The sequence below is a fragment of the Varroa jacobsoni genome, unplaced genomic scaffold (assembly GCF_002532875.2).
Source record: "Varroa jacobsoni isolate VJ856 unplaced genomic scaffold, vjacob_1.0 scaffold_803, whole genome shotgun sequence".
Lineage (NCBI taxonomy): Eukaryota > Metazoa > Arthropoda > Arachnida > Mesostigmata > Varroidae > Varroa > Varroa jacobsoni.
Window position 1 is genome coordinate 12619 of NW_019213705.1, and position 22109 is coordinate 34727.

The following is a 22109-nucleotide window of genomic DNA, read 5'->3' on the forward strand; positions in this document are numbered from 1 at the left end:
CTGTGCCTGAGTAAAGCCCGCGCATCGCCGTTGTTGGATTGATCATTGTCAGCTATGCTAGCTACTCTAAATAGCAGCCCCAGCATCGGTGACAGCCACGGCGGCAGCGGCGACGGCGGCGGCGGCGGTGGCGGCGGGCGCTTACCAGAAGCACAGCGACTCTCTGTCCTGGCGGCATCAAGCGACCCTTACTTTTGCCCTTTCCTTCAAAGTGGCGAGGGCGTGGAGCGTGTTCTCAGAACGCGAAATACCCGTTGACTCCCGCCGAGTGAGGAGCAGCGGTTCCGTGTGGTCGCGTTACGCTTACCACGGTTGGACTATTCTCTAGACAACACTGCTGGGTGCTCTGCTGCTGGAATAAGCTGGTCCCGCAGCTGTTCTCTTTGTCGCTGCTGGTACAGCCGTCACCGTACGTAATCGGTTGCGCGGTGGCTTTATGAAACAGCCGTTATGTAAACTACTTCCAGTTACGATCTGTTTCTTTTTGTGTGTGTGTTTGAGAGTTCGACGGATTTCACCACATCCCTGAGGTGTTCTACTGTCTTTCACGATGCGTACAAGGAACAGAGAGGTCCACGACGGTGCAGGCCGCCACCGCTGTTCTCGGTAGTCTAAGCGCCTGCTTGTGGTAAAGAGTATTTGTGCCTGGCCAGCATCAGCGGTGCGGTGACGGTAGTGCTGAGAGTTGGTCTGAGTGACAACGGAAACAGTCACCTGCGAGGGCACAGTGAACATACGCGCAGACCCGCGCGCGTCACCGGTTCGGAGTGTCGATATTTCTGATTCATTGCTATTGGCCTACTTTTCAATGACGGAGTTGTCTCTAGCATACTTTACGCAGCAGTATCATGAACAACGACAACAGCAGGACCGATTACCATTACTGCTGCTAATCTAATCCATCTTTGTTTGTGTTTTTCTGTACACATTTTGTCTGTTTGGTATTCGGTGCGGCCGCCCACTGCAGCTGCTATCCGCATCGCTACTTTTCCGTAGCGGTGACGATAGATCGATGCCTATCAGCATCCGGTTGCTCAACCATCGCCACTCGGCCGCCATTCGCGTTGACGCGAGCAGCGCGCTGCTACCTGCCTAGCGTTTTGCCTGCTGACGTCATACCCGAACAAGCAGGGGCATAAGCGCGCGGAATGACCTCTACTACAAGTGTAGTTGCTACACGGCTGTAGTGGCTGAACCAACCCATAGGTCTCGTGGCGTATTCTGTCGCAAGCAGCGGAAGGAATCGACCGGAGACGGGGCACTGGACAGGCAGACGCGGAGAAAGACCGAACGAAACGAAACAAAAAAGAACAAACAGGCAGAAAATAAGCAGGAATACGAAAGCCAGGATCCGAAAGGTGCTACTGACGCTGTCAATGGGGTTATGTCAAGTAAAAAAGAAACACAGCCGTTAAAATTAGCAGACATCACTAATGTAGCAGCTGTAAGCGTTAACTGCTGTGTAGGTTCCCACCTAAACTACCACTGTTACACGCACTTGGAGATCAATCAGCCGCAGAAGGACTGATTTGATTGATTGATTGTTGTTGTGGTGCTGCGATTATGAGGAATTAAATACAAAATATCATTTTTCTTCAACAAAAACAAACAACTACTACAAAAAAAACAATCGTTTAAGTGCCAATTGTGTATTCGACGCGATCCCGTTTTTCGCATGGAAGTGGTACAAATATTTGCAGACTGGGCCCTGTGACGAATGCTTCATTTCTGATATCGACATACGAGTGTAGGTGTCGAGTGTGAAGTGTTTAGTGAAGTGAGTCTGTTGGAGTAAGGTGAGCAAACGAAATCAATAGAAGTGGATGAAGCAAAGAAGCTCGGTTAGTTAACTCCTGTGAAGATCATGATCATTCGAATAAAAATTCACATGAAAGGCTTGCTGAGCTCATTGACAACCAGCAAATTGATATGAACGAACGTCTATGGAAGCGGATCGTGTTGACGGTGCACAGTGTCTGATGGTTAATCTCTACGCTGTGGTCGTAGTTGAGGCTCAGAGGGTTGAATTCAATAGTGCTGTCCGAGTCAGTAAAGGCTAACGCCAGCTTATTTACGCAGGCGCCGCTTAATCTGTTGTCAGCTTTTCCTGACGGAGACGCCCCGAAAAGGAAGAAGGCAAGAGCATACCATAAGAAGATTTCGATTAAGAAAGCGTCTCAAGCGGCTCAGCGGTGCTAAAGTGCTCGTAGTGGACGATCGGCGGAGATCGCTGTAAAATCGCGGGAAAACTTCCGAAGTTGTGCGACATGCCGCTTCCTCAGCTGGCTGAGGGCCCCTGGGCCGTCACCGAAACTGGGCACCGGTTGCCCCTCAGCGCGTTAACTTCGCCCGACGTGAGTACCATGCCATAACCAAATGAAATCGGAACAAGTTCGAAGGGAGGTGAATGCGTCACACATAAGCAGTCGATGAACTTGCTTAGGTAGTATTAACTGGTAATTTATAATAATAATTTTAGAAGAACAGAATAAGTGTAGCTAGGCGAATAAGAGTAACAGGAAACGGAGACACAAAAATCAGCGGTACACACATTTGCTAATAACACTAATAATGAACACTGGTCAACAATTGATCTTTAAAAAAGCAAACCAAGCCACAATAAAAATGAATGTGAGATTGAATACGTCATAAATAAAGTGCTCTTGGACGTTTATCGTAATTAAACAAATAACATTGATGATTATTATAGTTATAACAGTGGAGATATAACGTACGATTATCATTTGCCACGTTTGATACTTGCCTTCGAACTATATGGTAACTCTCAGCCAAATTCTTATATTGGACACGGTACTTTTCGATAGGCCGTCGCCCCTCTGTAGCTCTGTACCTTTTTTGAGTGCCCCTATTATGCCTGTAATGCTTTTACAAGGAGGACATAATATGTGTTTACTTGGATTTCCGGATAATTTATCACTCTACACAGTAGTATATCGAGGATTGCCCGTCGATGTTGCGGCTCGCAGACGACTGCTACTATCTATTATGACACCTTATTATATATAACTATACAAGTAGGCTTTTCTAGATATCGTTCTGTGCTCACTTTTACTAAAAACTACATTCTTATAAACATATAAAAGACGCGATGAGGAAAGGAAAAACTGCCCTACGTATCAACGGGTACCGGTTCAAGGAAGGAATTGAATTATTCGAGTACAAAATTCGATCAGTAACCTAAAAAAGCCCGGTGAGCTAAACCATTTTTATCGCCATCGATTCCATGTGAATGATAAATTGATTTTGCTACCTTTTGTTAATTGAAAGAGATTGAAGAAGGCCCCTAAATACAGAAAAAAAGACCTAATCGTTATCCCTCGAGCAAAACTCGAGTCGCACTTAAAACAGTTAAATCTTTCCGACGAGTTCGTTCTTACATCACGGTTGTCCAGGACTAACCTAGCTAAATATGTATCGCCTCGTAAATTTTCAGTTTTCGAAGCAGATCAATGCATTGGCTTTCTTTTTTCACTCCACTTGAGCTCCAGCTGGAGTCCCTTAGCTCAAACAGTCCGAAGTAGCTCGAACGTCTATTCGCGTAGTTGAACTAGACTATGAGCAATCCCATTGAAGTTTTCGTACACAGAAAGTCTTAAAATGACCCTTTCCGCCAGTGGGCTGCATGATGATAATAAAACCAGCGAGTAGCTCTTCAAGCACCAAATAACAGATGCCGATCTAAACGATTCACCAAATCAACGCAGAAGAACTCCGACAGGAATCTGTTAGATTTTTACTGTCATTATTCGTTTTCCGCCTGCATTATATTATAGATTATGTCCTTGGAGAAGTCAACGTGCCCTTTGTCAGGCCGTGCGATTTACACGATTTATTTTACAGTGCAACGCCTAGTTTGCTGGCAGAAAAATATTCTTGCTGATCCCCCACGCTTTCACTGAGACACTGCCCTATTCATCCTGTTGCCTCCCATACTCTGCGCCTTGGCCTTCTGTATCATACGCTGAGATTTGAGCGTAAAAATCAAATACGATTCATTGAGCTGACTTCTCAGAATGCTAAATATCGGGCATGCGATGTCAGCGTCGATGCTTGTCAACGGACCGAAAACATGGGAATAAGAAAGTGAGAGCATGCCACCGTTTACCTACCTACCTACCTGATCCCCCTCTACGGATCGACTGCCTGCTTGGCTAGGATACACGCCTTCTTGGCCGGCTGTGTTCAATGATGCATTAGCTTGCGTTTCCCCAGGAAACTGTTCGACTCGTCATATAGTCGCTCCTCGTTCTGTGGTCGATACTTGTCACCACCCACGGATACGGAGGATGCCGCCTCGTTGTCTGGCTGCCAGGCTGCTTTTGCCGCCATGATCACCAGAAGTGTTGTCGTCGCCGTCGCCAAATGAACGATGCTCGTTACTCAAGCTTGCTGCTTACAATCACTAATCGAATAGTGAGTGTGTCTAGATGCCCTTTAGCCTGTTAGCCATCTGCCTACCCTACCTGTAGCGATCTGTAGATTATAGCCCGCTCTTAACGCTTGTTCCGTTATTGCGCTGCTGTTGCAGGTGAAGTCGCTGATGATGGCCGTGGTGCCACTGGTGTTGCCGAACACGTTTTTTTTTTCTGGACGAGTAGACTATTTATGGTTAAAGCCTTAATTTAGGTAGAAGGTTTAATGCAATCATTTCGTTCCATTCTGCCGTTGTTACTGGTAAAAAAAAGGGCACGTGTGTCCTGGCATATGCAGTGGACGTCCACACACTACCGGTCCGTTGCTCATGGAATAGACTTTGAACAAGGTCGAGACGGAAAACTAACTTAGCAGTTAATAGAATAAAACCTCACAACTATGAAGATAACGTGATTAGTGTGAATGGGTAAGGAAGTTTTTTAAGACAGTCTCTTGACGCTGGCCCTCGCACAACAGGATTAAACAGGGCACGAAATAGGAGGCTTTTGAGTGATCTAAAAATTAAGCTTAATAATTATCAGATTTGCGATCTTCATCCATGAACGCATGAAAAAGTGTGCGCGTGTAATTATATACTGGATACTCACCGGCAAGAAAAATGCGAATCTCTATCAATGCTATAAATATATGTCTGTTATTAATTAAAATCCTAATGAAAATTCATAGAAAAAAATGTTACTTATATCGCTATTAGATATTTGTATATGTAGACATTGTTCGAAAGGACGTGTATCCTGCTTCACTTGAAACTGTCACATTGTCATCGTATTATTGCGTAGTTTATACTGACCATTTGACAATTTAACATCTAATTTATCGGGCCTAAAATATTAGTATTATATAAAGAGCAGGGTAATTCTATTAATTTGCCAGGAACAAGCCGTATTCTTAGCCGCTAGCAACAGCCGCGAGAAGCGATTATACTTTATAGCCAGTTTGATACACGCTATAGATACATCGTCGCCGACCGTTTCTTTCAATTTCAATAACGGTTTTGTCCTTTTTTTGAACGAAATATAGCCGTTGTTTTCATGAATTACTATCCATACATAGAGCGATTGCCGCTAATTGGGCGCGTTACATACTTCGCAGGCGCGAAAATTCATAATGCTTGGTGCCAATGTGCCAACGAATTAAAGAGTTTTATGAACTTCAAAGCTTCTAGTTAGTGAAGAAAAAAGGATTACCGTTGATGTACGAGGCTCATGCCTCTTTCCACACAGAAAAACCTATTTCTATATCCGTCCCTTCCCGCTGTTTGTGCGGCATTTTTTGCTAGAAGGGCGTCGTATGTTTTTAGCAGAAGTCGCATATCCAAGCGATTACATAACACCTATTGAATTAAAGCCTTCCCACAGCTATATTAAGTACGTGACTGACTTTTTTTTACCTGACTCGGGATTAACTACTATAGTTACTAATGAGTCGCGTTGTTTATAGCTGAAGAAGATCTGACTTGAACGAATTTGAGCGAAGAACAAGCGTAACTCACTGATCGAAGCTCAACCCAGTTGCAACCAATGCCACAAAGGCTATGTGATCAAGTCGTGCGGCTTGTATTCATTTTAAAAACGTTGACGCAGCTGTAGTACCGCATCTTCAGTTACCGCGCGCAGGGGCGAAACGTCTCAGATAGCTTACATTAAACCAGTTAACTTTAAAGGCGAAATTAGATTTGTTTAACAAGGGTACATTCAGTGCAGTGAGTCCCATACACAGCAGATGTGCATAGCCATTTACCTGTAGGTAGATGGATCAATACTAAGGTGACCTACCACCTGGCATTCTGGTATACAGTTTTATTGGCAACCAGCATCGACAGTGGGGAATGACCTTTATCTAATTTGATCTAAACGTTGACAGCGTTCATTAACATCATCAAGGCTTGGTCTGCGTATTGTTCGTATAGTTGCGAAGGGATCAATAACGCAAAGGTTACAGACTGCCACGCGACACAGGGGTTTATGGCCACGATCACTTGGTAACATCGCCATCTAACATTAACGCATTGCAGTACGATGGCGATATCAAAAATGTGTTTTTCGTCTGGACCCGTACTAACTTTCATTCAACTCCTTTCCCATATGTTAGACATACTGAAAGGTAGCTATGTTCTGTCCTCGTGTATGTCTATGCTTTCGATATCCTATTCGAACGATCGCATTGACCATTTGATTTATCCTATTTTAAGAATTCCAGTGCATTTATATGCAAGTATTGCGCGTCTGATCATCAGAAAAACCTTTCCCTACACTGGGTTGTTATGAGAAATCGGACAGCGGGACTTTTTCGGACTATGACCTGCGTCCACTCGTCAAGATTTAATCTAATTAAAGTTCACATTATTTTTTATGTCGTACCATTGTAGATTGATTTTCTACATATATATATTGGATATTAGGTGTCAATCTTAATGTCATCTTGACTTGCATCCCGGATCCCGTTACCATTCGGTGATTGTCGCACCAGATATTTATTTTAAAGTTCCCAAAAAAAAGTTTCGAAAATACCACTTTCACCCATTATGTTGGTTGGTTTAATTGTCTGTCGTTTTCGTCTGGCCGCCCGACGAAGTTTAGATTAGATAGAAGAAGATAGAGAAGTTGTTGTAAAGTTTATTTTCTCTCGGAACACCATCACACTTCCGGTCCGCTTTAGAGCTGGTTGAAATATTATCGGAGCTCTCTGAGAGTCATTTTCTAGCCAGCTTACCACGCAAGACGGCGAATTCGCGCCTGCCAGTTCGATTCGGTGACATACGTTAAGCTGTACATCTTGCGTGTTATTGACTGCGTCGTACAAGTTATCGATACTGTCGTCAAGTAGAAAATTGTCCTTCTGACTGATAGATCGCATGAATCCTGTGTGGTGTTCGACCTTTGTCACCTAGTCGCTCTTTGGTAAGATTGTCTGAATAATGTTCATGCTTTGTATAACTTTCTTCCTATTGAAGTATGTCGCATGCGCAAGGTTTCATTTCTACTAGCCACAAACGTGTAGATCATACTATTTCATTGGACGAATACTTGTCACGAGTAGCTTTTATCGAGCCAAATTAAAACATCTAGTTTTACCTATGAACTTAACTTACATTGGCCAAACTGATTTTGATGCAGTCATGTTCACTTGATGCGGCAAGCCCACCTGGAACGTCTTACGAACGTACGTTCAGCTCATTCAATGGATAAATGTACAAAGAGCGTTTGGTAGTTGCGTCTTCGTTAAACTATTTCGTATTGGTTTGAGATGAATGTATATATCGATAGGTCGTTGGCCAGCCGGCATTACTAAACGATGAGTAGAAAAACAATGCTACCAATGTAGTCAAACGATTTCGTCAGCTAGCTAGGGGTCGTTAGTCTGCAGACAGACGCCAACATCGGTTTTCGTCTGCATCGGACCGGTTCATTATCAACGCAGTGAATCGTATTTATAGCGGTAAACACCGGCTTGAGAATCGCGCTCATCAGCTTAATTGTCTCGCCACTAATTCGGACGTATACTATGAAAATACGTTTGAAATAAAACTTTCGAGAGACAGGGTTCGTTAGTGATTTTGATGCTTACCAAGTTTGCGGGTTGGGCTCAGCCCACGAATAGCCGACGGGTACAGCAACATACGATAGTGGGTTTCCTATGCAAAGCTGTTTTTCTAAGGCTGCTTATGTACCATAAGAAAAGTACACGGAGCATACATGTTGAACTAATGCTGAATTGGAGTTTACCATTCGTCGCGTCTAATTTTACATTGGCGGATTTTCTTTATTCCCAAAGATCTATGACTAGGAAAGTATAACACTAAACCGAATATAAATAAAACAACAAGTAGTTCTTTTTACATGTCCGACAGGAGCAAACAGATATTCAAACCCGATTGAAAGCTATCTGTGTGAGCCGTATATAATCTTCCTTAGTACTCAAAAGAGGGAAAGACTCTTCGTGCCTTCGTACATCCATCACTATGCCCATCGATTTCTCTAGCTGTGGCCTCTGTACTGATGCGCGGATATTCTCGCATGTATTCGATAGTGTCATCGTCGTCCGCACGTCCAGTCGTCTCGATTCGTACGCTACATACAAAGTACTCACGACGTACCCAGCTGGTAGAAGGCCGGTCATCGTTCCTATAGATGAGAGTCGTCTAGTTGGCCAGCGACCGAATCAGCTAGGGCGATCGCTAGCCAACATCGCTGGCCGCTCCAGCCCACCTACAAATGCCACGGCAAATGGCCAAACCAAACTGCCGATGTATATGCCGTACATAGGGCATAACTGCAGTGCGACCTAAAACGAATAGGTACTTGTTTCTGCTAGTTTGCTAACGCTAGTTAGGCCAGAGGCAGGGGCGATGGCATGAGCCTGCCAATGTATTGTGTAGCAGCAGCGACGCTTTGATGGAGATAAGAATGATCGTATTCATTGTATCGATGTCTGACGCTCTACACGCATACAGGTGTTTTATATATATATATATATATATATCTATATATATATATATATATGGGACATACATGTAGTGACGCTAAGCTAGCTAGCAGCGACAGAGGCCATTATCGCAGATGATGTTGTCAGCTTGTAATGCATATGGGCGTACGTACGTACGTACTTACGCACGCACAGCTATTCGTTGTATTAGACGTTCAAGGTGCTACACGTTCGTAGTGAGATACCGTCGACGGCACTGTTTATCTACGTTGCGGGTTTCACTAGACACGGGTGGCCCGATCGACTGATCGCTTCGATGGCCTTCCGGACCCTGATCGCTTGACTCTGATGCTGACTAATCCATTCATGAGCACGTTTCTTAATGAGTATACGCATCATATGTACGTGTCTGTTGTGTCACTTTGACATTTCGTAAAAAGGTCAAGGTGCAGGTGGAAAAGGAACTAGAGAAAGATTCGATGCGGACTGTATCAATCGTGTAATTTAGATAAGTGGACGAATGATACGAAGCAAACCACTTTTGGACGAGCGATAGCCCATTGAATTCGGCCCACACATTATCGCCGTAATGAATAGGGAACGTAAGCTGCAGGGGGACGGACAGAATTTATCACAGATCGCCGTATCGACAAACCACAACTGCAAACAAACACCGCGTTTTGGCGACGTTCCTCTATTGGTTCACAATTATGTATCCATCCATATTTAACAACTGTATCCGCTTGAACATTATGCGCGAAATACTCATTCGAATGGAGCTTCATTGTGGATATTTAAGCTTTTTTTTTTTTTTTTTTGGTGTTTAATTTATGTTTTTGACTTGAGTGAGTTCTAGTAGATTTATAGGTGGGTAGAATAGTGGAAATAAGATCATTGCATAGAGAAGCAATGGTAAGCAGGTACTTCAACAACAAATGGTATTTTACAGAGATTAATATGCTCGAAATGGAACATGTCCTTTGAGTGATTTAAAATTAAATAGGCTAACTAGATAATTGTTTTTTTTTAAAATTAGTTTTCTATGGCTTTAAAAATCATTGAATGATTACGGTAGGCAAAACTGAAACGCCGCCTCTAACCCACAGCTCCTATTATAACTAAGCACATATAAACAGCCTTCTAGTTTTTGATTTATTTACAGACTATTAAGATCCGAATCACACACACACATAAGGGGTGCGTGTTGTACGTTTTCCGTTTAGGGCACACGACATTTTATCTGTGCGATCGCATTAAAAAACGTCTTGGACTATACTTAGGAGCTAAGTTTGCGCGCTACCACTTTTTTTTTCTAGTAATAGATCAATGGGCTAATTTAAGGTGCATTTAAGGTAAGGCAATTTAAGGTAAGTCATGCATCACGCTGAGTCAAAGGCAAACTTGGAGTTATTGCCAGCGAAGTTTTGCATTTGGACAAATGCGTCTAAATGCTCTTTCTAGTGCCATATATTTGAATGTTCACATTCTGTCTCGGCTCGATACTGTATAAATAAGTGGATAAAAACGTGAGTACGCCTGATAGTATTTATTTTTTTAGCGACTACATAAGTCCGGTAGATATGGCGTCATAAGTCGACTCTCGCAGCTGATGGGGCAACAGCTATTTCGATTGTTCTAAGGTTTTTAGAGGCTCGTAGAATACTATGAAGTATGATTCGTAGAGCAGCGTTGGACGGAAAACTGTGTGGCCGAATTCGGGAATAGAGGCATGGGAAAATCAGTCCGCTTTCTAAGTATAGTGTGCGATCTGGCTGTATATAATTTGTCTAGATGGAATAAAAGATACACTCGACTTGTTGATTCTATATTTGAAAACTGTGCAGATGCATTAGACATACTAAGCTGGCTATAACGGCGCATATTACCTGACCGGGGAAATCCCGGGGGAAAAATAATAATAGTCTAGCATTTGGGCAATGCCCGATGATTTCAGAGCGGACTCCGCGACCTACCCAGTTGGCGCATCAATTTATGGCCCACAGTCTTTTGTGGTTTATTTTCTAATTCTGCTTTCAGGATTAAGACATGCCGCCACTCTCGTATTTCTTCTTGAAAAACTCACGTGATAAATTCTCATGTAACACCGTAGAGATCAGTAGTTCTGTACCGTGCGTTGCGCAGGCCAGGCATCATGTACTATTCGTGTTTTGTACACTGATCATTCAATGCGCTTCTAACTAACAGCGATCTAATATGGATCTTCAGCTGATACTAGAAGACGGGAAACACTAACCAGGTCCGGCTACCTAGCATGAATGAAGTCTCATGCTGCACTTGAGAACTGCTGTTCTCCTATATGACCCCTGAACCTTTCCGTTGGATTTGTGCTTTCGCAGCTTCCGGAGCCACATAAGCTTTAGCCCTATAGTAAAAATCCTTATTTACACGTGCGCGTAGACCTTGGGAATTTGTTGTAAAGAAGATCATTTTACATACCTTTCCATAGTTACTTGTTATAAGGTTCGCGCATACGGAATCATCAAGACTAATTGAAGAATAGACATTGCAATAAGCGAACTGCCCGCATAAACTAAGGGCTTCAAAGTTCCTCATGATAGTGACTGGAAATCGGATCACTGAACGTCGAAAATAGTGCAGTTGATCGAAAGAAAAATTTTCCACACGGCTTGTTCATAAACAGAGCTTATACGAATAGAACAAGAAAACGCTTACAATACTTATATTGCTACAAACGGAAAAATTTACAGAGTGATCTATACTGTTCATGTGAAACGACACCATAAACTGCTTAAGAGCATATTTTGCATCTCTTCATAGAATTTCCTCTCAAGTACTATTCGTGCCTACGTTTTAATAGCTTTTCTTCTATATGTGACAGAATTTAATCAATCACGCTCCGTTTCGTTCGCTGCAATGACAACAGCCTACACCGTAATGATGTTGTCAGTAAAAAAAAAAACGCTGTTAAGCTACCGCTGAATTCTGCCCATCGAAAAAAATATACGAGTTCTTGACTGCGAAAAGCTACCTTTGTTTGGCAGTTCTCGCGAAGAGATATTAAAGCCCACTGCTCTCAGCCGTTCTACATTTTTTGCCGGGTGCAATAAATTTCACTTGGATTTAGTTCTTCGTTTTTTTTTTTTTTTTTATCTAAAATCTGCAGCGGGGTTCGTTGTTCCACCACCGCCTCCGCACTCTCAAATTGAAGCCGGACCGGTCACGTGTGAGCGATGAGCGCTCTTCTGGCCGCCTACCCCAAATCCTATGCGTACTTTATACATCCGAAGGCAGCTTGCAAAAAAAGGTTTTTGCAAAAATATACGTCCTCTTTTTTTATCGTTGGCTTCGCATTCGCATGTAAAAATGCATTACATTCATTGCGGAAATTATTGAAAATAATGTGTGGCTTTTATTGTCGAATATGATCATTTAGGTAACGTGAGTTGTGCGTTTGACGAAGAGTACATATAATAATCCCGCTCTTGACTTTGAAAATGCTATTGGCCATTTATATGCTTCAGGTTAAGTAAACAGTTTCCAAAACTTCTTTCACAACCTTTTTTCACGCGTGAATTTTTTTTGGCCACAAATATGTTAAAATTTTAATGATTGAAAGCAATTTCTGCAATACACGAACTGCCAGCAAGGCACCCAGTTTTCAAAAGCGCCTCGCAGAGAACCCGCGTGATGGCTTTGTAATATAAGAGGAGCCCCAAGGCTCATTTTCTGCGAAATTTCATCTTCCCTGTTCTATTAATGAACAATAGAATAGACGCGTACTTCGTCACCACCTGATCTTTAATAGGGTTTTATATTCCCATTTGCTGTCGTCGAATTACCGGATTTGCCCGTCGGATGTGCCGCCTAGAAGACTACCCCACCGACGTTACCTTACACCTGCGTGATCTCATTATTATTAACATACAGATAGAGAACACACTTTGCAGTTCTGCTCCGCTTAACCATATATCAACACACGCAGATGGTTCGGCAACTTACGTTTGAAGTTCCCTTTGCCTTATCCATATTAGGCACTAATTGCAACCGAAAAATGCGGCGAATCACCTGGCGAAGTGGACCTCTGTTACTAAAGATTAGAACATGGATTTTCGTCAGCATATTAACGCTATAAGAGTGCAGTGAAATGATGCGCAACAGGTATCGTTTACCTTTCGTTGGATGTCAGTTCATTTACCGATACGAGGGGGTATTTGTCTGTGCCTAAATCGATTTGGGTAGCACAATGGAAAGAGATAATTTTCAACGGCTTCCATCGAGTTATTTGGATCCATCTCGTTCTATGCCTTTCATAGGAATTCGACGATAGTTGAAAGCATAAGTCCGCTCGGTATTGTAACCATGGGCCAAGATCAATCAGCTGGCCCATATCAGGGTACCTTACACAACCCAATCTGTGCTGGGCTCTATAGATAAATTAGATGCACAATGTTACGCAATATTGTCGCTCAAGTGATAAGTGAAGCGTCTAAACTAAGTTTTAAACGGTTGTTAAAAGGGCCTGAATTTAAGGTTGGTACAATGGACCTAAACCATTTTACAGTGAAAAATTCTATATGTATCAACACTGTCGTAGTTGTTAATAATATCACTAACGATCAAGCAAGTGAAGCGAGGTCAGCCATGAGCTGCCTCTAAAAATTAACCCACGTAAGTGTTTAGTTAATATAAACAACAAGACTTTTGAATAGTGCTTTTGGGTGTGCCAAAAGTATCTGCTCACGCCAAAAATTTGTCGATTCCGACGTCTGATTAACACGGTGCTATGAGTCGATTTACTAAAATTCAGGCGTAAAGACGTTGCAGAGTTATCAAAAATCTGAAAGTAAGTGCTCAAGGAACTGTTAAATCATTAGTAAGGAACGATGTACAGGTATCGCTGGTCTCATGTTTTCACTCTAATTAATTATTGCTCGTCTGAATAATTTTGAGTAAAGGAGGGAAGCGGGTAAAGTTGGCGATTCTGCATGAAAACAAGCCTCAGCATTCGTACAAAAGGATCATATCGTCTTGGACGAGCGTCTTCAGTATCGAATCGCGTACATCAACGACTCGTTTTGGCTTTCGGCATCGACCGATAACCTAACATAGGGCGCAGGCCGTGATAGTGGCCTGTTCCTGAAAGTCTAATGATGACGTCTAATGACTGCTGGCTCGAAAAATGTGGGTTTTAGTTATATTTTTACTCGATTACCTTCGACTACACCATCCAGGTAAATGTACGTGAAGTAACAAGATGGTTTAGTAATTCTGGGACTCATTACAAATGCATAGACTCGCACGAGTATTACACTTTTAGGAGCCGTCATCTGAAGCTATTTTTGACCACTGGAAATCAGACGGTTAGTTTCTTTCTGATAAGCGGATGCAATTCAGATTGACGACTGAGGTTATCAATCAGCTATGACTAACTTTAGCCCCCAGGCCCGGTTATCAAACTCTTTGTACCGACAAATGACACAATCGCGATATATGAAGCGACAACATTAGTATGGGAAAGCGGCTGTAGGAGAATATCACACAGCGGAAATGATGCGTGACGCGATGGCTAGAACTCATTTTTTCATCGGATAATTTGATCATAAATTGCGAAAGCAAACCATGACAACCTTGTTTTGTTACCGTCTTATTAGTGCTAGTTAAAACTAATAGTGCATCTTCCACCCTATTTGTTTCTCGCTGAAGCCATTTTGACCTCGCCACTGCCAAATTTAGATCCTGTTCTAACCCCATTTATTGGCGGCGCAAAACACTCCCTTTTTTATTCTGCTTTGAATAGCACGCAAGACATCTACTAGACTATTATCATTAATGCTGCGTATGAATTTTTCCTGTCAGTTTTTAGTGATCTGTGTCCTTAAATATGTAACTCGTGACGCCGGCCTATTGGTAATCATACTCTCAAAACTTAAGTTTGAACAAAGCCTTCACCTATGATAAAACTTAGGCCTTCTATATCACGCTTTAAAGACATAGGGCTCCTCCTGCTCATGGATTTTGCCAGTTAATTAATCGGTCTAATTTAAGTACGCTGCGTTAGCAGTAAATACATGTATTCATGAGAGACCGACAGCATATCGCTCCTGATGTATCTGAGCATTTCCACCACTTAGTTATTGTGTCTGATCGTTACTGATGAAGCGCTTCAGGAAACGTTAATCGATCAGATACGAATATGCGTATATTGTTGTATGGGTTGAATTGCATGTTATCTCATAGATGAAGCATCAGAATACGTAACGTCTGAGGATTTTGCTTTTTTTTTTCCCATTTATTGGAGACTATAAAAACGATAACGTACTCCGCAGCCGACTATATTGCAATTGTCCATGTTACCTTTGAAATCGAAATTTGGTTGTCAGGTTCACTGAAACACGTGCAATTGGGGCTTACCAAGTGGGAGGTCAAGCGTCGAACAGGTGTAGGGTCCTGTAGGTGTTTATAATTGAATCGATAGTGAAGGTCAAACGCGGACAATTCAAAAGCAAAACGAAGACGACCGAGCCGGCTTCGACAGTTTTCGTAATACGCTGGGTACGCAGTGTGAGTTCTGCATTGAATTGTCTCACACTAGTAGTTACTACTATAGTTGCTATATAATTACGTTCGAATTTAATCAATCTCTCAAAGTTGAGAGTCGTCATTCTGTATCATGTTTTTACAATCACTAACCCCGAACTGGACTCCGTACATTTACAGTGCTTGACTGTCGGCGCTTCGCGTTTATATATATGTAACTTAGGTGCGTATAGTACGTTATGTCTGTCGCAGTAGATCGTAAATAGTCAAAGCTTATTGATTAATACGTATAGAACTTACGCTATAGCGTGTTTGTTTGAAACAAGTCTTTACCAATCAAGACAACATCAATTCGGCATAGAAGATTATTATCATCTTCCTTTGTGCTACATGCGTCACTGGAAGCGCGATAATTTCGTTTTTGTTTTTTTTTCGACAGTAAGAAAAGTTTCAAGTGACTCGTTGGGTTGCCTTAGGGCCGGGCTGCTGACAGGCTGACTGGCTATTTGTGGGTAGGTTTGTTTTTCTACGGTCCAGAAACTGATTCTCATTCCTGTGTAGGCCAGTCCCTGCTACTTTTAACGCTCACGAAAATGGTCGTATCTAGTTAACTACGCATTCGCAGGCGACAATTCATTGAATCTTCACAGTCGACCCATTATGACGTCCCTATTAGAGAGAGAAGCACTGCCACAGTCACTTTGCGCTAAGGTAAATATCTTGTGTGGGCTAACCGTAGGCAGCCAACAATGTTGAAGATAACCGATTAACTCCTCGTAGACAAACCATCGTGTCATCGATACTGACAACTGCAACATAAATGACGCCTGTTACCCTATACTACATTAGTGCTACGGATAGTTATTAATTAGGATAGAGCGGTTTTTGGGCTAAGTTCGTAAAAAATATCGTATCAGTTTCGGGATATTAATTCACGGTCACAATAGGCAGCTGTCCCTGAATTTAGGCGTAGTAGCATTTAAGTTCACATATATAGCAATGAATGTCCTAAAGGTGAGGGCGTACTGGGACGTACAAGGCTAGTAGACGATGTGATCAGCGCAGGTCAAAAGTATAATTATACTATTATACGTTTCCAGAAAAGATTATGCGCGTTCCATAGGAATGCGAACTCATGGTGTACAGGAGGCGTACATGATGCGTGTTTGCTACTAAAAGCTCTATATAAAAAGATCTGCTGTAAGGGCAGTATGCGTTGTTATCGTCTCTCAGTGTAAAACTGCTTCTAATGATAATGATATCGCTTACCTCTGACTGAAACATCTCCCGATTGCTAATCGAGCTTTGGCATATACATAGCGCTTTTAATGGGCACAGATTAGCTTTCTTCCGTAATCATCTTCTTATTCCAGCTTTGTAATAAATCATTAAGCTAGTAGCTATTAAGCACTGAAAATAAGTAACTTTTTCAATTTTGTCCTGTCTTCGAACTCTTGTCAGTCCTGTCTACTATAGGATACTACATTGGCTGTAGAGACTCCGAGGGAGAGTTTCTGAGGGCCCGGGAACTGCAAGGATATTTGACTTTCCTTTTTTTCCTGAGCCTATCTGTCTATCTCTAAAAGAATTCGGCCCCGCCCCTCACTGAAACGATAGGAAAAGCAATGCTACAAATGGCAGCGAAGCGAGGTGAACAGCAGGAGCAAGACTCAGCAGGACCCCGGGGTTTTTCGTTGGAGTTCCTTGTGGCACGATTCTCGCTAGAGTAACTCTCTTTTTCACAGTTTGGACGCAATTCACTGCTCCACCGCTGAGGCACCCACGATCAAACAGGGCTACCGGCAGACAGGCAAGCCACCGTTAGCCAATTCCTGCCATTATCTGCTTTTATTATACATGTTTGGCATCGTCCCGGAACATCATGGAGAAATCTCCTGATATTTTCTCGCACTATTCTGAAGGCAACATAAGTTTTTTTTCGTCCCCATTTTTTTCTTTTTCTGTTTTAGCACTTCGCCCCAACTGTTTCCACTCTGTTCTATAGCAGCAGACAGAATGAACTTAGCGCTTTAAACGAATTGCCGAAGCTTTTTTCTGTTAGTCTGCTACTATACGCTGGCGTTTCTGCTAGCGCCGATGAAAAACGAGTTGCTGGTCCTGCAGTTGGGGACGAGAGAAAAGAGGACTAATGAAACGATCGAAGAAACCTATTATTGACAATAACTGGCCATGGACACAGCTGCGCTCCGTCAATGCGCTGATTTTTTGGGCTGGGTTACATTGCGATGCATAGCTTACTTCTAGTGATGCGAGCCCCGCAATCGAGCGACCAAATGGCTAGGGTCTGGCAACAGCAGCAGCAGCAACATGGAAAGGGATTCTGCGGAAAACAGCTTGTGCTTAAGTAGAGGTATAAACGGACGGGTTTTCGCTCCTCGTAACTGAGAAACTGCCAACCTAACCATTCGATAACGCGGGTTGCCAAAAAATTGTTGGCAGAGCGAACATACATGCAGACAACTCTCAGTCATATATGTTCCGTTAAATAAATGAAAACGGATGGACAGCGTTGAACAACGTCAGACGAATGGGCCATTTCGGCGACAAAGGAAAATTTCAAAAAGATCACGTTTTTTTTTAATAATACTGGTTTTTCTGTAATAGGTGCGCAGCCTTTGAGACATGAATCATGTCGCAACAGGGACGTATCAAGAGGCAGAAGTTACAGGGTAGCTGTGGAATAACTGCTTTATGTATGTATAATTTTCTAATAAAGATTGTATTTTCAATATGTTTCAGAGAGTTTGACCTCTTAAATACAATTGACATCTGATGAACATCAGATAATCCGTGGCCTGACAAAACTTTACACATTCTGATACCTCGTAGCGTTCTAGTCGACAAATAATTCCGATAGCGGTAAACTTTCCTCCGATAGATACACTATACTTAGTTGATAATAATAATCATTAGTTCAGTAAGCTTTGAGGTCTTTTGTTGCTGAAGGTTTTTGCTGTGAAGGGCGTGCACGACACGACCTGCAGCTTTATTGAAACTTACAGCGAAGTAAATTTGTTCTCCGCATCTCGGTATGCGTGGTCTCCTCTACTGATAGCACTCAAGAAATTTCCCAGAGGGCCGCTACTAAAGCGCGTCTCGGAATACAGTATGTTTCCCATGGTTCGATGACTTTTCTAATGAGAATATGGTGCTGAATCGTTGGAGACTGTGACTTTTAACGACATTCCTAGCGTATTCCCCTTAAATTTGTTAGTGTAATGTAGAAATAACACACGGATTGTCTTCTTTACCCCAAACGTCACTCTGTCGAACCCCATACAGATCGTGCTTACTGGAATCTTACACCGAGTGATTTTGTGTAAGGATAAATTTGTGTATTTGCTACTGGATCAAAATTTCCGAGGTGATCCCACGGACGTGCACAACGCATCCTGGAATTTGCAGGTATTCTAAATAATACTGTACTCGAAGATTGACGCGTTATCACCTCAAATCAGGATGGAGTTAGACGACGGAAAGAAAGACGCTGTCACCGATTTGAAGGCAGTCTCTGCGGGCAGATGGTATTTGTAATTGGCTCTATTTACAGTTCGAACACGTGACGCCGAACGAATGCGCGCTATCTGATTTCTCGTTTATCTCTGTTTATCGAAACATCTACTGTTCTCGTTTGTAAGGCCATTACACCTAGTGTTCACATAAACGGGTATTAAGTTGTTAACAATGTATTTTTATAAAATTTGTAAAATTTCGTCCTTCGGCGCCTGTAAAGAGCATGACTCGTTGAGGGTAGGTGTTGAATGATGACGTTAAAAGCCATTTTAAACTTTTAAGTTTTTAACAATATAAGTTAAACTTTGAAAAAGTTAATAATGAGCAATAATAATTGCTGCACTGTAATATGGTCTGAGTTGCAGGTACTGTTTAGATGGCGTCAGATCTACGAAGGTAAAGGTCGACTTACCAATGATGCACAACCCATTGCATAAGCCGAGTTAAACAGATGCGTTTTTCCATGTGAGAACAAACAGTTTAAGAGGTCGATCTACGGTCAGATAATTTGAGATTACCGCTTTGGGGCTTAATGGATTATATTTATTTTACGACAGCCCCTGAGAACAACCTATAACCGTTTGAACATTCCGTGCCCGGAACGATTAAACTTACCTTTAATAGGTATACCAATCATGACATGATTTTCGATTTAACTAGATAACTGTACATTTTATTTGGTCTCTTCGACCACGAAAATGTACGCAGCGTACGTGTGAAGGATGCCATCATTTCTTTCACATCACAAGTACGGGTCAATGAGAATAGTCTGAAAGAGCGGCTACTTGTAGGGAAAACGAGGTAATGAAAGTTCTTATACTCCGATGCAAAGTCCATTTAGATAGACACGTCAAAATTCGCTTAGATAAGTTTTCTAAGCACTGCATGCAGCTGTAGAAAGGCCAAAATGAAAGTGCTTGAACCCTTCAGAAAAAATTGGTCTTAGTACAGTTCCTGTTCTTGGACTATATATACAAACTCATCGAACTAAAACTAAATTGGACACTGTCGCCGATATACGAATACTACCGAATGTTCCATATTACTAGATTTATTAGTCTGCACTGTTTAATGCACTCGAAAAAAATAAATGGGTTCACTTGGTATTATCGTATCGTCGTAGCCCAACTAGCCCCCTTTTCGGTATCCTTGGTTGCTTTGTTCCTTTATCGAAAATTAGAATTATATTGTATACCCTATATATGTCACGTGTATATATATATATCTATATGAGAGTTGACGAACAATAAATGGTTCACATGGTAACCAAAATGGAAATCACTATTTTGCCGTGGCAATTTATCGCGTTATTTTCGGTCGTATATTTCGCGGTAACTTTGCCCTTCATAAGAGGCAAACACGTTATTTTTTTTTGGATTGTATCTATTTGTAACTCTAAACCTGTCTGAATGGCTCCGATTTTACTATAAAATGACCCATGGGAAAACGTCAAGTTCAGGGCGCACTGACTCGCAAGAAACCACTGCGACTTGTGTTCGTCTTGCTGGCTCATCGTTTATTATTTGTTATCGACTGTGTTTATTCTACACACTATGCATCCGTGATGAACGAAATAAATGTTGGTTCTGTCGCCACCAAAGAAACACGAAACAGGATTTTGTCCTTTTCCTTCAGTATTCCACCGATGTTTATGAAAAACACACGTTAATTTACCCCCACAAACAAATTCGTCTCTAAATACCGACTGGGTCTGCATTTTCATAATAGTCCATTGCACATACAAAATAACAGTGACATTGATTGTGCCAACATAATGGATTCAATGCATTGGAGGACCACTCAGAACGGGTCTACTAAGCCCAAATATGTCATTTTGGAGTGGAAGAATGTACTTGCTTTTAGTCGCTTATCGCCAGGCGATCTTTATGCCGAGTTCCTTCCATGAGAGATGCTTGAAGACACCTCTGTGCGGAGCGTGCGGACTTCATCCATAATTGAAACTACCATCAGCTATCTCTTCTCGATGTAATCCATTTAAAAATTAGGAGCCTGGGAGCTGCATGAACTACGTGAAGATCATAAGCAAATACGCTTCTTATGAATTATCAATATCTTGCCTCACACCGGGCGACACACGTCCACAATAACAAATTTTTATAAAGAATTGAAAGAAACAATGTAATATCTCTACGTCACGATGAGACAGCGAAAGAAATAGGGAGATACGCTTTTTGGAGTTAAGCCAGGCTTTTATTCGAAAAGCTGTGTGAAATGCGTGGCTATGAGGCTTAGAGCGCATCTCATGGCCTTTCATAGTGGTACCTAAAAGAATGGAAAGCTCTAAAACACTCTAGGCCGCCGGTCGGTCAAGTAAAAACTTAATATCCAAAAGGCGTTTAATGGGACCGTGAGGCTTTCCCGCGTTAGAAATCGCTGCGGGAAAATAGATCTACCTATACATACCCCACTTGAGTCGAATAAACGAGCTCATACATGGGGAAAAACTCGGGGGATTAAGTGAAGTTACTTGCCACGGCAGTGCCGAGCCACGTACAGGAAAATTCGCCAAGCCGACGGCGCAGGGCGTATGTAAAAATATTCCATGAAAATTGTGAAAACAAGAAACAAGGTTTATTAAAACCGCCACATATAAGCCTGAGAGGAGGCTTTTCTGCGTATTCGGGATATCTTGCGCAGATTAATGGTCTCCGCTTCTGACCATTGACAAATAAAATCTCTAACGGTACCCTTGAAAATGTGTACATTTCTAGAACATACTGGTTAAATTATCGAACAGTAAACTTGATATGGCAAAACGGGAAAAATAAGTTGCTCGAAAGGTGAAAGAAGATAGTACAAAATAATAGCAAAACGCTGTGCTTTTTTTATTGGCTGAAAAATAGACATTGATTTTTAACTGACCTTATATATACATTTTAGAATGGTACATGAAATGGAAATCTTTGCCTTGTTTTTACAAACTGATAAAAAATTAAAGGGCACTTTTGGCATTGTTAGGGCAGTTGAGTATTTTGGCAGATTACATCCGTAGAACGTCGTAATGTAGTTGAAGTCTGTTTGAATGGCTAGCAAAAATCGGTGATCCTATGAAGCACTGTCATCTAGTATCCTTAGTATCACCAAGTGCATTGTGCTATTGTAGAGCACGATCGTCCGACCTACGTGACTCTTGAAGAAGAACCAAGCCAATTTCG

General features: G+C 42.0%; 1 protein-coding gene across 1 annotated transcript in view; it reads left to right on the top strand.

Moving 5' to 3' along the window:
* Positions 1 to 290: 290 nt before the first annotated feature.
* S6kII (Ribosomal protein S6 kinase II) overlaps positions 291 to 22109 on the top strand; it is a 156448-nt gene continuing 134629 nt past the window's right edge. The window contains exon 1 of the mRNA XM_022839481.2: positions 291 to 2354. Within this exon, the coding sequence (XP_022695216.1) occupies positions 2268 to 2354 (87 nt within the window). The 5' untranslated portion in view covers positions 291 to 2267. The remainder of the gene's footprint in view (positions 2355 to 22109) is intronic.